This window comes from Ceratotherium simum, chromosome 20, assembly GCF_057802395.1.
Source record: "Ceratotherium simum simum isolate JZ-2026a chromosome 20, ASM5780239v1, whole genome shotgun sequence".
NCBI classification, from domain to species: Eukaryota; Metazoa; Chordata; class Mammalia; order Perissodactyla; family Rhinocerotidae; genus Ceratotherium; species Ceratotherium simum.
Genome location: NC_141919.1, coordinates 24,768,604 through 24,782,771, shown reverse-complemented (window position 1 = coordinate 24,782,771; position 14,168 = coordinate 24,768,604). Strand labels below are relative to the sequence as shown.

Sequence of the window (14,168 nt, the reverse complement as noted above, 5' to 3'; positions counted from 1 at the left end):
CCATGCTAGGGGTTGAGGTACCAAAGATTCTTTCTACCTTAGAAACTGTTTTAGCATTCACTTTCCACTCCTAACCCAGGGAACAGAAAGAAAATTAGTATCAATCATGAGGCAAACTAACTCAGGTACCATTTTTTTTTTTGTAAGCGAATTGTACAATGAACTGTTATTTTTCCATTAATAAAATTATCTGGTGAATTCATTCAAACCAGAACCAGACCTTTTCTCAAGTTTTTGGAACTAAATAAAAAGTAAATAAAATCACCATGTTTCTAAACAAAGGCAAATCGAAAGATACCTTTTGTTAGATCCCATTTCCAAGTTAAGTTTAAGCAGAGAAGACCATGGGACATGCTGATCTCCCCCGAACATCTCCAAAGAAATAGAAAGAAACACCTCGCCACCAACCCAACCAAAATGCCGATTTGTAGGAAGCTGAGAAGAAACTAGACACTTCATCTATTTTGGAGGCTCACAAGAGAGACATTTTACTCTGTACCTTTGTCATCGGCCAAGTCCCCTGGTTAATGTCTTCTGCTTCCCACCCCTACCTCTACTCCCTATGGGAGAACCTACTAATTGGGTTTGTGGTATTTTTTATTTTTGTTTTTTGCTCTATTCTGCAGTGGATTTTGGAGGTAAGATCTAATCTCTGCAAATGGAAGGCCTTTCTTTATAGGCATTAAGTTTTCCTACTGGTTTATTTTGCTGGAACAGTGTAGATATTCAGATGCTCTACTTTTTGTAAAACTAGCAATATTATTTGTATAATCAGATTTTGATGTCTTTTCAAATATATAAGTTTCATCTAATATATGTTTTTTAATTTTGGAAGTAAAATTCTGTTCTATTTTTATATAAAATATTTAATCCACGCTCCCCTTGCATTTCTTTTTGTAAATGAAAGAAAAAATTGGAAGGAGCACTGATGTTTTGCTATATATAGACTTGTGAAAAACTACTATTTTTCTCTTTGCAAAAATTTACATATTTAAAATGTTATTTTTGCAAGAATTTGAAAATTTCATTCAAAGCAAAACTTTGTCGTTTCTAATAACAAACATGGTCTTTCTCATGGACATGGGGAAATTGTGACATTTTATTCCAGGTGGAAATTTGCCATTTTAAGAGAAATTTCTCCATATCTGTTGTGACACATCTTATTCAGCCTGCATAACTGATATGAATCCATAGAAACAGAAACTAATAAAATATGTTTTAAAATCAATAAATTAAATGCATTGATTTTTTTTTAGGTTTCAAAATATTAAATAATAGACTTCACCACAACATCTTGTATCAACGGAGTTATCTTCATCATTTCTGCAATAATAGAACTAGAAAAATGCAGAACTTATCCAAGACAGTAGAATTTTTTTTCTGTTTTTTCTATATAACCACTTTATAATACACTCCTGTTTAGTGTGCAACCCTTTATCCTATTAATGAATTTTTATTGGCCAGAAATTTTTCCCACCATTACCACTTCTAAATTAAACTTAAAACATAAATTTGAAAATAAAATATAACTTAAATGGAATAAATGGACTATTTGACAAATATTTAAGTAAAAATTTATAAAGAAAGATTTTTGTTAGGGCTTTGAGCTGATTGATTCCGAATCTTATTTTGATTCTTCAAATGTAGCCATCATAAAAATATACAAGTATCCAGAACAGGTAAATCATAAATATACAACATTAATGTGCTGCTTTTACCTGATTTTTCCAAATGTGAAGTTAAATGACATCCTATATGATTAATATAGATTTGACTGACTTTTTGTGTCTCTAATGTTTGTTGTTATTTTATGAAGAGGAAACTCCAAGTACCATTACTATGGGATTCGTGTCAAGCCAGATTCCCCTCTTAACCGTCTGCAAGAAGACATGCAGTATATGGCTATGAGACAACAACCCATGCAACAGAAACAAAGGTAGACTCTGGAATTATCACTGACATGTCAAAGCTATGTATTTCTTTAGATGTTTGGTCTGAACGAATAGAACAAATACCTAAGTGTGCAAGAATTGTCACTATTGTTGGCCTGCTTTTACTATGGACAGTTCTCAAATATGATTTAGAATTTCATTCATCCTATCTACGTTCCAAATCTTTTAAAATTACTTATCAGTCAGACTGGCGCTTTTTAGGTTAAATGTGACATCCCAAACTATTCAGACAAGGAAATTAAACACAAATCATAAGGAGCATACCCAAGCAAATACCAACTGGAGAAACTTGTTTCAATATTCATGAATTTCTTACTTGCTATTCTGCACGTCCCTCAAGTCATTCTTTTTTGACACAGTATAAATTCTTACACAATGTTTGGGACTTCTTACATTTTCTTTGAATCTAACTTTCATAGACGTAGAATTGTAGATAGTAGAGCTGTAAGAGATCTCAAATATTCATGAATGGATGGATGGATGGATGGATGGATGGATGGATGGATGAATAGAATCATAGATCTTAGAATTGAAAAATACCTTGGTCTAGTCTGGCCCCACAGCCTTGTGACAATCAAAGCATTAATAGCCCTGTTTTTCAGATAAGTCCCAGAGAGATTAAATGATTTGCACAAGCCCATAATACTGTTACACAGCCAAAGGCCTTCTAGTCTCATGTGACTTATATCACAGTTTGGAGTAAATAAAGTAAAAAATCTCTCCCTCTTTACCAGTATAGCTCAGCCATGACAGTAGTTATAGTTTCTCTTTTCAATGGAGCATGCAGAATTAGGCAGGAGAAAGGAGGCCTACACATAGGTAGTCAGATGATCTGCATCAGTCTGCCTAATCCATTGATCTGGGATGGCTAGTCGCCTTGGCCAGATCTCCTCCACATCCGTACTAGCTTAGTCAGAAGCATTAGCTCTAAGTCACTGCTGGAGAAAGAATATATCACGCAATAGTCCTTTTTCTATTTAGTCAGCCATCACTGATTGAGTCACTTCTATGTGCTAGGCCTTGTGTGCAGAGATAAGTCAAGTCCCTACCTCTGAGGAATTAAGAAATTAGAAGGGGAGGCACATGGGAATTTTTTTTTGAAGTAATGCAATCTGAGAAGTGCTAAAATAAAGCTTTGGTCAGGGAACTATTTGAATACAGAAGAATTTTTAGCAAACTCGGAGAGAAGGAGAATTGGGAAGTTATATAGAGAAAGTGCTATTTGAGTAGGGACTTAGAGGGATCAGAAAAATGGAGCAACATTCGGGCAGAGGGAATAATGTAAACAAAAGCACTGAGGGATAAAGTCCATAATGTCTTTGGTAAATGCTCTCTGTTTTGGCGAGGTTGGTATTGCAGGACAAGTGAGAAGAAGATTGAGTTGTTTAGTGGCAGATGAGATTTAAAAAGTAATTTGGATCATAGATTAAGGGATTTGGGTTGTATAGGAAGCTAATAAGTTTGTTCTTTGTACGGAACATAGCTTTGAAGCTGTGTAAGGCTTTGAAGCAAAACAATGAAACTTTCAGATTTTTTCTAGAGATGACTTTTTGATTTTGGGCAAGACATATTTATGGGATGAGACTGGAGGTAAAGACACTTGTTAAGTGGTTTTAGCACGGTCATAATTTCCAGTATGAGTGTTCCAGACTGAGGAGTCAGGTCAAGATTGGCCATTATATAAAAGTATCTTTAAGGGTTTTAGATTTTAATTTACAGGTTCTCAATCTTAATTTTTAAATTGCTGATCCCTATTTTTTGAGGTATTGTCAGTGAAATATATTAAGAAGGGCTCTGAAAAAAATATTAAAATAAGTCATAGGACAGTCCCTTTTATGGTTGGAGATAGAGTTTGTGTGAGTTGTAATAAACTTATTGTTTTGGGTTATGATTATTTTTTCCACCTGTTAGTGGCAACACTTACTGCTTTTACTTTCTAGTGTGGTCTCTGCACTTATGCATAGCAGCACTTCACAGTGGCAATGATGGTGAGATCAAGGAAAAAAGAAGTTTGATCCAAAAATAACATATATTCAAACTTATATATGAACAAAAACTTGATAAATTGAACCTAAGATAGCTGAAGTCAACTTCTTCCTGTGATTTAATTGCAAAGAATCCTAGCACGTTTTCATGGAAATGGAAGCCTTCAAGGAACATTTTTAATAAAAACCCTAGGTTAGGTAAGCAAGACCTAGGACTTACAAAGGCCCCCTTATGAAACAGACTCCAGAGTTATAAAGGTTAATGAGCCATGAAAACCCTGCAGTCTCAGTATAGTGGTAATTGCTTTTAGAATTAGATATAATATGGATGTATTTAAGAAGTGGTATAAAATTCTCAGTAATATTAATAACTTTATGCTGACTTTAGTTAGTATTTGCTTTCTTATGAAATAAGAATGTTAGATAACCAAAGTAATACTGAAACTTCCTGATTTGTTTTTTTAATTATAAAAGTTTTGGATTATGGACAATTGTTCTTGGAGTAGTGTCTTGCTAACTGATTGCAGGGTTACTGTTATCAACTTCACAGACCCCTCATTGGGATGAGCAGGACAGACAGAGTTTTGTTGTCTCTCTAAAGGATTCTGTCAACTGGCAACACTGATGGGCCTTAAGTGAAGCCAGTTATCCCCATGTGCAGAAACACTTGGACAGGAGAGGAAGAGTTTCTCTCCCTAAGTCTGGGTGTAAGAGTTAAGAGTATTTGTTGAAAATAGTGGGAAAAGAACCTATTGTATCATTTGTGTTATGGCTTATAAAATATGATTCTAAAGCCCAAATGATTCTATGGAATATATTAAAATTCACATTAGAAGTGACTGACATTCTGTTGTTAAAATACAAGTGGCATGTGAAAGATTTAAAATATATTATAGCCAGTACCAGTATGTAATATTTTAGAATATTCAAGTTTTTTAAATGCCTCAGGGTTTATTGTGTGCATATATATGTGCATGTCTTCCATAGTATAAATTTACGTTTCATGTGTTCTTATAGTAAGAAAATTCAAGTATATGCAGTAATTATTTTACCAATGAAAGTGAAGTTTTAGAGCTCAATTTCTACATTTTTCTGATAAGTGTGGAATCATAGTATATAGTTGTAGTGGTAATAATGATTATTGTTTTGTATAGCTTTATAATTTTTAGATCTCCTTTACATTTGGTATCTTATTTGAAGATTTGATAGGGTAGTAGAGGAAATTTCCGCTTCTCTACAAATCATATTCCCAGCAACACCACCATATGGAACGTAGCCATGAGTCTGGAAATAAATGGAAACAGCTTCCGACTGAAAAACAGATGTCACAGAGTCCATAGTTTAGTTTAATTGAAAAGATGAAGCTATCCTCAAGCCATTTACCTAAAATAAAGGAGCAGATTAGAGCCCACTTGATTCGCAGGCAATCATGAGATATAACAGCTGGCAAGAGGAAATATAAGTAGACAGTGGTCTTCTGTTTACTCTTGGGTTATTCAGCACAGCGGTCTGTGCACATTCAGTGGAGGGACAAATAGACCTAGGCACTCCAGTAGGCCCTTTGAGTTTCATTCTAGGGACCAGAATATAGTCTGACAAAGTGTAATAACTGTTTTGCTTATTGATGACGTTATAGGTAATCAAGAAGAGGTAAATACCTTGGTTAAGGAAGCACAAGAATGTGTAATAGTTGCTTTTTAAATATCTTCTGTTGAAAATATTTCATATGAAAATAACCCCTACACTTAAATGAGGTAATCTTCAGTTTTCCAGGAAATTCATTCATGGACTAATTTGCTTACCCTAATTTAGACAATAAATAAATTAGGTTATTATAGAGCAAAACGGAGATCAGTAATTTTCACTCTATAAACTAAGTAAAAATGTTTGCTGCGATTTTTTTTTAATATTTAAAAGAAGCTCATAGAGAGTGTTGGCACATATGTTTTAGTTATTCTTCCAAATCCTAGTAGCAAAAGTGATGGAATAGAGCCAAGTGCTTTTGACAATGTGCTTGGCTGTATTTGATCCCAATAGCCATTCTCAAAGTATTAAATTGCATTTATCATTCCTTCAACAAATACATAACAACGAACAGTTGTGTATAGAATATGCCCATCACATCTAAAAGAGATATCACAGAATCATAGAATGTTAGAGCTGGAAGGAAGAGGTCACCTGGTCCAATTCATCCTCTTGATGAGAAAACTGAAGTCCATAAAGGGTAGATAATTTATGCAGGATCATATAGCACACAGGACTAGAAGCCAGTCCTCTTGTCTTTATTCTTATAAGAATTCCACCCTTAAAGAAGTAAGATAACCCAACAGAAACATACACGTGTAATAAAATTTTTGCATATGAAATAAGGGGGAAAAAAATCACACTTAGCTAAGTAGGTTCCAAATAAGTGAGGAAATGTGCTGCTTCCTGCCTCTTTGAATGGTCTCTTCTCAGGAATTGGATCCTGTGAAAGAAGGAACCTTTGAGGCACTGAGGGGAGGGGAATAGAGGCCAATTGGAAAGATGGTATAGCAAGGCTGCTGTTGCTTCGGCTGTAAACAGATGTGAAAGCAAGCATATTCCTAAGGAGTGAGGGAGAACAAGAACCTTTGTCATTAGAAGACTTTTCATAATATAGTTTTCATAGACTAGTGGAAAGACCCCTATATTTAAAATTTGGAAATAAGGGTTTGAGTACAGGCTGCTTTGGCACTTCTATAGACTGTGTGACGGAACTTCACTGAACCTCGGTTTCTTCATCTGCAAGATGGAAATTAATAATAGACTACCTCACAGGTTGTTTTAAAGTTCAAGTGGAAAAAAGTATATAAAAGTTGTTTATAACCACAAACATTCGAGTGTTAGATAAATAATAATTATTTTTATCATTAATTTGCTGTGTGCAGTAGAGAAAATTTTTCTTTAAGAGAGAAAATATTTCTTTAAGAATAAGCCTGTTTTGGAGAAGAATGAAGCCTGGCAATTGGGCAAGTTTGGTTTCCATTTCTTTATACCTCTAGGCCAGTGGTTTCAACTGTGACTGTTAATGGTTGATCCTTCCTCTCCTAGACCAGGAATTCCCTGGGGTCGTTACAGACCTGAGCATCTAGGGCTGGTAAATTGCTCTGAGGCAGTGGAGGGTGGCAGGAGTCTTTAGTGGGAAGATGATCAGGTGCCTGTGCATGTGACTTTTGGAAACAAATAAGAAATCTTGTCACTGAGGAGGTTATTGTTGACTATGCCCCTGCTGCAGTTCCTGAGGTAAAGGTATTTTCCACTGAAGATAGGAAAATCATAAATCCTCACAATTCAGTAATTATTAACTATAGTAATTCATGTAAAGTTTGTTAATAATAATAGTCACCACTTATCCTTCTGATGAACATTTATTGAACATTTAAAAGATTCTCCAATAAACTTTTTATATGCAGGATCTCATTTGGCAGTTATATTGCTATTTGCTGATCAGGAAACTGAGGCCCATTTAATCTTGCTATATGCAGAAGCTCACTAATTTATGTTTTTCCTAGCGTAGAGCCTCAGATGCCCTTTTTTGTTTTTGTTGCTATCTTGGCATCAGGTGGATTCAGGTTGTCATTCTCCAAATAAAGGGGGAGTGGGGGCATCCCTCTGCAATCAGTTTAACAGAAAGGGCCAGCTGGAGATAAAGGAAGTGTCATGAAAGTGTCGTGCATGTTTGTAGCAAGAATACATCAGTTCTATACGGTTAACCCTAAGTTACCTGTGCTAAGAGGACTCAGGGAAGAAATTCATGAGATGAGGGAATCCTGTCTACCTCTTTCAACATCTAGGTGCATTCTCAGCACCTAGAAGAGCACTGAGCACACTGTCAATGCTTAATAAATATTTCTTAAACGAATGAATGATCCATAGCTTTTATTTTAACAAACAGCTTCCACGTCCTCCTTTCTCTACCTCTCCCACATTTTCTACTAAAGCTGCTGCAATTAATACAACTACCCTATTTGAATTTAATTTTTTCCTCCTCTCCTTGCCCAATTATAGATGTTGAGCTAATGAAGAGACAGATACCACGAGAGCCACCAACAAGAATTGAAGAGACGGAATAACCATCATTAACCAGCAGGGTTGATGTTAGAAGTCATTTAGATATAGACATATTCAGTGTGACGTCAAGGAGTCAGTTACTATTCTGAAAGAATGGCACTCTTAACAAAACTATTTTCTTCTGATCTGTTCATGTTTGTATCATTTGGTTCATTTCAGACCTCAAACCATCTGGAACAGTTTTTCCAAAGAGAATCTCAAGATTCCAATAGAAAAAATTTAGCCTCTTGCCCCAATTATGAGCTCAACATTTAGATTTGCTCATGCAAATCAAGTGATTGTGTACTTCCTAGAATTATAAACATAATGATGACTCTATTTACCTATACAGTTCAGATTTTGTGTTTTGCACGAGCATTTTTCATCTGCTTCAAAGGGACTTTTCCAAATGTTTCGTTTAGTCTGTTGAAAATCCTTCCACTTGGTACAGTTATTTCAATGTTCATGCCTTCCATTGGACTTCTTCAGTGTCTGTACATGTGAGATTATTGACAGAATTAGATATTATTTTACAGTAGAGTTACAGCTGTCCAAGTTCCAAATAACAGCTGTGAATAACCCCATGGGCGAAGATTCTTAATAATTTTCCAAGTTTTCTATGTTAGTGACAGTTTTCATGCATACACTTAGCTATTAAAGCATTAGAATTTCTTTGATTTCTTAATCATTAACAACTTTAGCTTTGATTGCCCATGGAGTTGCAAGCTGTTAAAATTATCATTTGCCTCCTACTAATTTTGAAACCAAGAGCTGTTTCTTCATTTGATGTAGTACAGGTCTTTCTCAGAGCTCACATAACTCAGAAGCACTAAAGAATCTACTATAAGAAAATAATCTGAAAATAATGAATTTATAAAATAAATGGAGTTAAAGGGAGAATACTCTAGTTTAAATACTAAAGAGTTCAGTTCTTTAAAGGATTCAACGTAGAATATTGTTTTTCAGTGGAAAGCATCTCTCTCTGGTTTTTGCAAATTATTATTTAAATGGTGATTATTTTATGAAGCAGGTAGAGAGGCAGGAAATCTGAAAGCTATGTTTCAATGCTAAAAGGTCAGTTGAAATTCAACCAGAGTTAAAATAATGTTGAATTATTGTGTAAGTCAATAGAACATAAAAAACAACCTAGAAAAATTCTGTTTATACACAGCCTTTTAAAAACCATGCTCTTACAGTGCTTTACTTATAGTAAATGCACAGTAAATACTTGTTAAACTAATTTGATATATGTTAAGATCAATTGATGGTATGATAAAATGAAATATGTTACCTTGAGCATTCATTCATTCATTTAGCTATCATCCATTCAGAGATATTTATTTACATTCCAAATGTAGTTTACTGGAAAAAAATTGAAAATTGATGACTTATTTTATAAAAAATGACATGTCTCTATTATGGATGTCCTTCTACAACATTAGGCTGAAGGAATTTATATCAGGTCCAAAGGCTCCTACAGGCTAGTTCTGTGCAGGCTACTTAAGAAACATCTGAGAAGCTAGTTAAAATAATTAATTCCTAAGCCCTATTCTCAAAGATATTGTTGAGTAAATCTAGGGTGAGCCTAGCATTTGAATTTTTTGAAAAGCTACCCAGATACTGATATACAATTAGGTTTCAAAACCTATTATAATACCATCGGTATTAACCACAGATACTTGTTTAGCCTGTCTTTAATGTGGCTATTCTTGACTTCCTGTTAACCTCCCTCCTTCTCTGGGAAGACCCAGCCCTCTGACACGATGGTAGGGATAGCATGTTTTCCTTAGAGCATCAGGAAAATGAACATCTAACTTTCCTCAGGTCAATATTTCTGATTTCTCGGTATTCCTTCTAAGTACCAGTCCAATGCCAGGTAATCCAATGCCTGGACTGTGGATATGCCACAACATGATTTATTACTTAAAACAGGAAAAGCAAAAGTCAGCACTCCCTGGAAGCTTCTCATACTTGCAGGCTCACATTAATACTCCTCTTGTACATGAGCAATATTCCTGCCCTTTCTGATGTCATTCATTATGGCACAAACCCCCCTCAAACTTGTCCCCACAGACACACATACAACATAAGGTTCTGGCGTATAGAGGTCCTATTGATAGTGCAACTGAGAATGGATACATTTAGTACATCTCTGCCCAATCCATTCAATCCACTATTCACCTTGCTACCCTTACTTTTATGGTTAGAATAAAACCACTCATTTCCCAGTTCTGACTAAACCACTCATTTCCCAGTTCTGACTATATTTTCTTAACCTCTTCTCTATAAGATTTGTTTTTAAGTACTGACCTGCACAATTTCTCCAGAATTTACCAACTTTTTTCCTTTTTACAAGCTAATCTCGATGTATTTTCCATCTCCTATAGTATAGTGGACCTCTAATCAGTGCCTCCCACTCAATATCATTATTATTAAGCATAATCATACATTAATTATAATGTATTGTGATTTTGAGTGCTTATTAAAAATATAATATCCCTTTCCCATAGGAACTTCCACTGTCTACATCTTTCTAAGGAAGCAGGTAATTTTCCTTGAAGGCTGTATACAGGCTTGCTAAGCACTGTATGCTAGTAGACTGTGACATAGCATCTTCCTCTGAAAACTTATAGTCCGAGAGGAATATATGTCATTCCCTTTTATGGTTAAATTCCACTTGTCCTTGATATTTGTGCCTATTTAACATCTGTAGTATACTAGATGCTATCCAGGACAAAGAAAACTTTATAAAGCATAGCTGAGCATAGTCTCATAATTACTCACTAATGCTATAATAAAATATAGTATAATTGAAGTCTATAGAAAATATTTCCATTTTCTCTTCTCTAGGGTAAATAAATTAAATCCCTTTAACCACTTTTGTTTATTAGTGCTATGAATCTCAAATCCATTAACTTAAATGAAGAAAGATGGTTAAACAATTTTAGCCTATTTTATTAGTGATGTGAAATTTCATAGCTGAAAAAGGGAAGCTAAAGTCAAATGAAACCTGGAATGGCTGGATAAGGACAAGCAACTTCCATAAATATATTCCCTAAGGATAAAATCATTCACGTCTTCTAGAACAGAATGGTTAGCAACTGCTCCCCGACACGAGGGCTCAATACTTGCCTCACAAAGTTTTTTTGCCTCTCTAAGATGATTCTTTAAGGAGGAAAAAAATCAGAAAAACATTCAGTTTTTCATAAATGGTACTTCTAGCACATCACAGTACTAACCCTTCTGTCATCTCTTGGTATGGCCCCAGTTGAAAAGTACCCTCAGTTGTGTTTTTCCATTAATTAAAGAATAGGTTTGAGTCCTTTATATTAGAAAATAGCAACCAACACTTGGTGGTGCAGGGTCATCACTAGAACAGTAACAAGAATGAAGTGTGTTGTGCCCTTTTTTCACCCTCTTCATCTTCTGACTTTATTTTTGCTTTTCACAGTTCTTTGTGAGATACTGTCACTTAAGAAATAACTATAAATGTCAGTATGAGTGACTTTACAATTTTTCTTGGAAGTTTCATTTATCTAAGTTATAATTAATAACATTCAAGAGTGAGTCATTTACTAAGGCAACCTGAGCATTAGTTGGTATGTTTCACCCGGTCAGTTCATTTCATATCTGTTGTCAGAGTGCAGGCATCTTTGAGTGTATCCTGTTCATGTATTGGGACATTTTATTCACAACAATTTCATATTCGTGATGCGGTTGACTTAACGGTATTAACATAAGAGTCAAGTGTCTGGATGGCGAGAATATTAGGTGGTTTTGTTTATAAATATTAGAAATGGGGGAAAAAAATGAAAGGACAAACGTTATAAAGTAAATGATGATATCTCTAGGTAATAAGCTTATTGTAGACTTTAATTTTTTCTTAAATTTATCTGTTTTTCTAAATTTCTAAAATAAAGAAAAATAAATGAAATCTTAGAAAAAGAAGAAATTAGAGTTGCTGCTTATTTCTTATTTCTTATTGTGCTTATTCTAGGAGACCTGCCTGGCTTTGTTTTTATGTGGTGTTCCTCTCCCAAGCAGTCTTTCCTCTTAGCCCATGCTGCTGAAGCATGTTTTCTCTGTCTTAGCACTGTGGAGAGTTCATGAGTGTGTATGAGGAGGACCTAAAGATAAATACATAGCTGTAGCAGACTTCGATGTTTTTTTTTTTAACTTGGTAAACTAGGTTTATGGATGGATTCTTGCATGTATTTTGCTGAGAGCTGATGCTTATGGTCTTTGTATTTGCAGATTTGGATAGGAGTCCAGGGAGATGAATGTGTTGAGATGCATGGGAGGTTTTAGGAGATATAAAAAACAGTACGATAGAGTTTGTAGGCTGAATCATATTTTGGAGACATTAATTAATTGAAAGCCATTCATCAACATTTCTCAGGCCCTAGCTCCTAGATCTTAGTTCAGATTAAAATCTCAATGCATTTAAAATGTTTCTCCCTCAATCCATTGGCCATTAAAAGTTATGTTCAAACTGAGTATGAAAACTATAATCATGGACATCTTTGCCGCTGCTGTCCAAAGAAATACCTCAGAACTCTTTCATTCTTATGTAAATTTCTGAATTTTCAAAAATGGGTCCCCTTCCTAAGCTCCTGCCCCGTTTCTTCTTTTCATAAGTGAAAAAATTTCTTCATCCTAACTTTATGAGACTGTCAAGGGAAAAAGTCCTACAACTATCGTGAGATATTAAAGATAGAATAAAGTTGAATGCCTTGGGAGTTTTGTGTAGTGCAAAAAAGCAAGGAATAATTTGGTTTATTTGTTTTTTCCCATCTAATATTTTTAGGTACAAGCCTATGCAGAAAGTGGATGGGGTTGCAGATGGTTTCACAGCAAGTGGTCAACAGACAGGCACATCTGTTGAGCAAACTGTAATTGCCCAAAGTCAACATCATCAACAGTTTTTAGGTATGTTAAGGTGGAATGCATATTAGTTGCTATTAGGATTCTGAAAACAAGAGAACTATAGTGGTGTTTTCTCAAAGTGCGATGTCTATTACAGATGTTAATTACATAGAAAACTTTTTTTGTGCTGGAACTATGCACATGATATGGTAGTTCCGGTTTATTTCTACTTTCTCATGTTCACTAAAGATTATTTTCAAAAAATCTCAAGCTATAGGACTTTTAAATGTATATAAATTAAAGGCTCATTGCTGTGAAATTGTTTTCCAGAATTTGTGTTAATTGGGCTTTTGTGATCAAAATTGTGTTGTGTTTACTTTCAGTAGTAACTTCAAGTGCCAAAAAGAATTCTCATTTCCTATGTCTAAAGTTGCATATGCATTTAGTGTCAGATTAGAAAAATATTATAAACTTTTAAAAAGTAATTTGTTCAAGTCGATCACAGTACTTTCTATTTTTTTGTAATTTTGTAGATGGTATACGTGTTTCTTTTTCTTTAAAGAGTTAGGAAATGGAACTTGAACATTTTGCATATTCCTGTCATAGCCAAAGGTGCAAAAATGGCACTTTTGACAACTCTTCTAGAGATGAACATGCATAATTTCCGTACAACAGATCAAGATAAGTAGAAGCTATCAGAGAGTGTGTGTGTGTATGTGTCTGTGTGTGTGTATATGTGTTTATGTGCACTTTCTGACAAAGATAACTAAAATGGACTCTCAGGTCAGAATAGCTACTGAAGTTGAAAATATTATGGCAGCATTTCCCAAACTAAAGTCCTCAAGTGTATTCTTGTGGACGCTTGAGCTCTCGGCATGAAGTTTTATTTTTTTATTTTGTGTATTTTATTTCAATTATAATCTTAAAAAAAAAAGCATATTCTCGATTACCTAGAAGACTAGAATGAATGTTGTTCTGCAAGTTTAGTTTCCACATTTGTATTTGAATTTATGATAAAGCAGGCACCAAAGTGTGTTGCATTAATTGTCCAGAGCTAATGAGAAAAGAACAGAGAGAGACTTACTATGTAAATTACGCCTTCATCCCAAGGGAAGGCTAAATGATGTCCCAGTGCTCTGTGTGGAGGAAAGTTTCACAGCTCAATTGAATATAGAAGAGTAATGGGAGAACCAGCCACCAAGAAGTGCGTGTTGGTATAGGCCTGTGGAACTCAAAAGATCCTGTGCCACAACAGTCAATCCTGTATTCATGTTGCGAGAGGTAATTTAGTTAG

The 14,168-nt window shown here is 34.8% G+C and overlaps 1 protein-coding gene across 4 annotated transcripts in view; it reads left to right on the top strand.

Moving 5' to 3' along the window:
- Positions 1 to 14,168, top strand: part of RFX3 (regulatory factor X3) — a 272,176-nt gene that overhangs the window by 203,082 nt on the left and 54,926 nt on the right. For all 4 annotated transcript variants that reach the window (XM_087444544.1, XM_004440659.3, XM_087444541.1 and 1 more), the window contains 2 exons: positions 1,817 to 1,936; positions 12,816 to 12,937. In XM_087444544.1, coding sequence (XP_087300670.1) covers positions 1,817 to 1,936; positions 12,816 to 12,937 — 242 coding nt within the window. The remainder of the gene's footprint in view (positions 1 to 1,816; positions 1,937 to 12,815; positions 12,938 to 14,168) is intronic.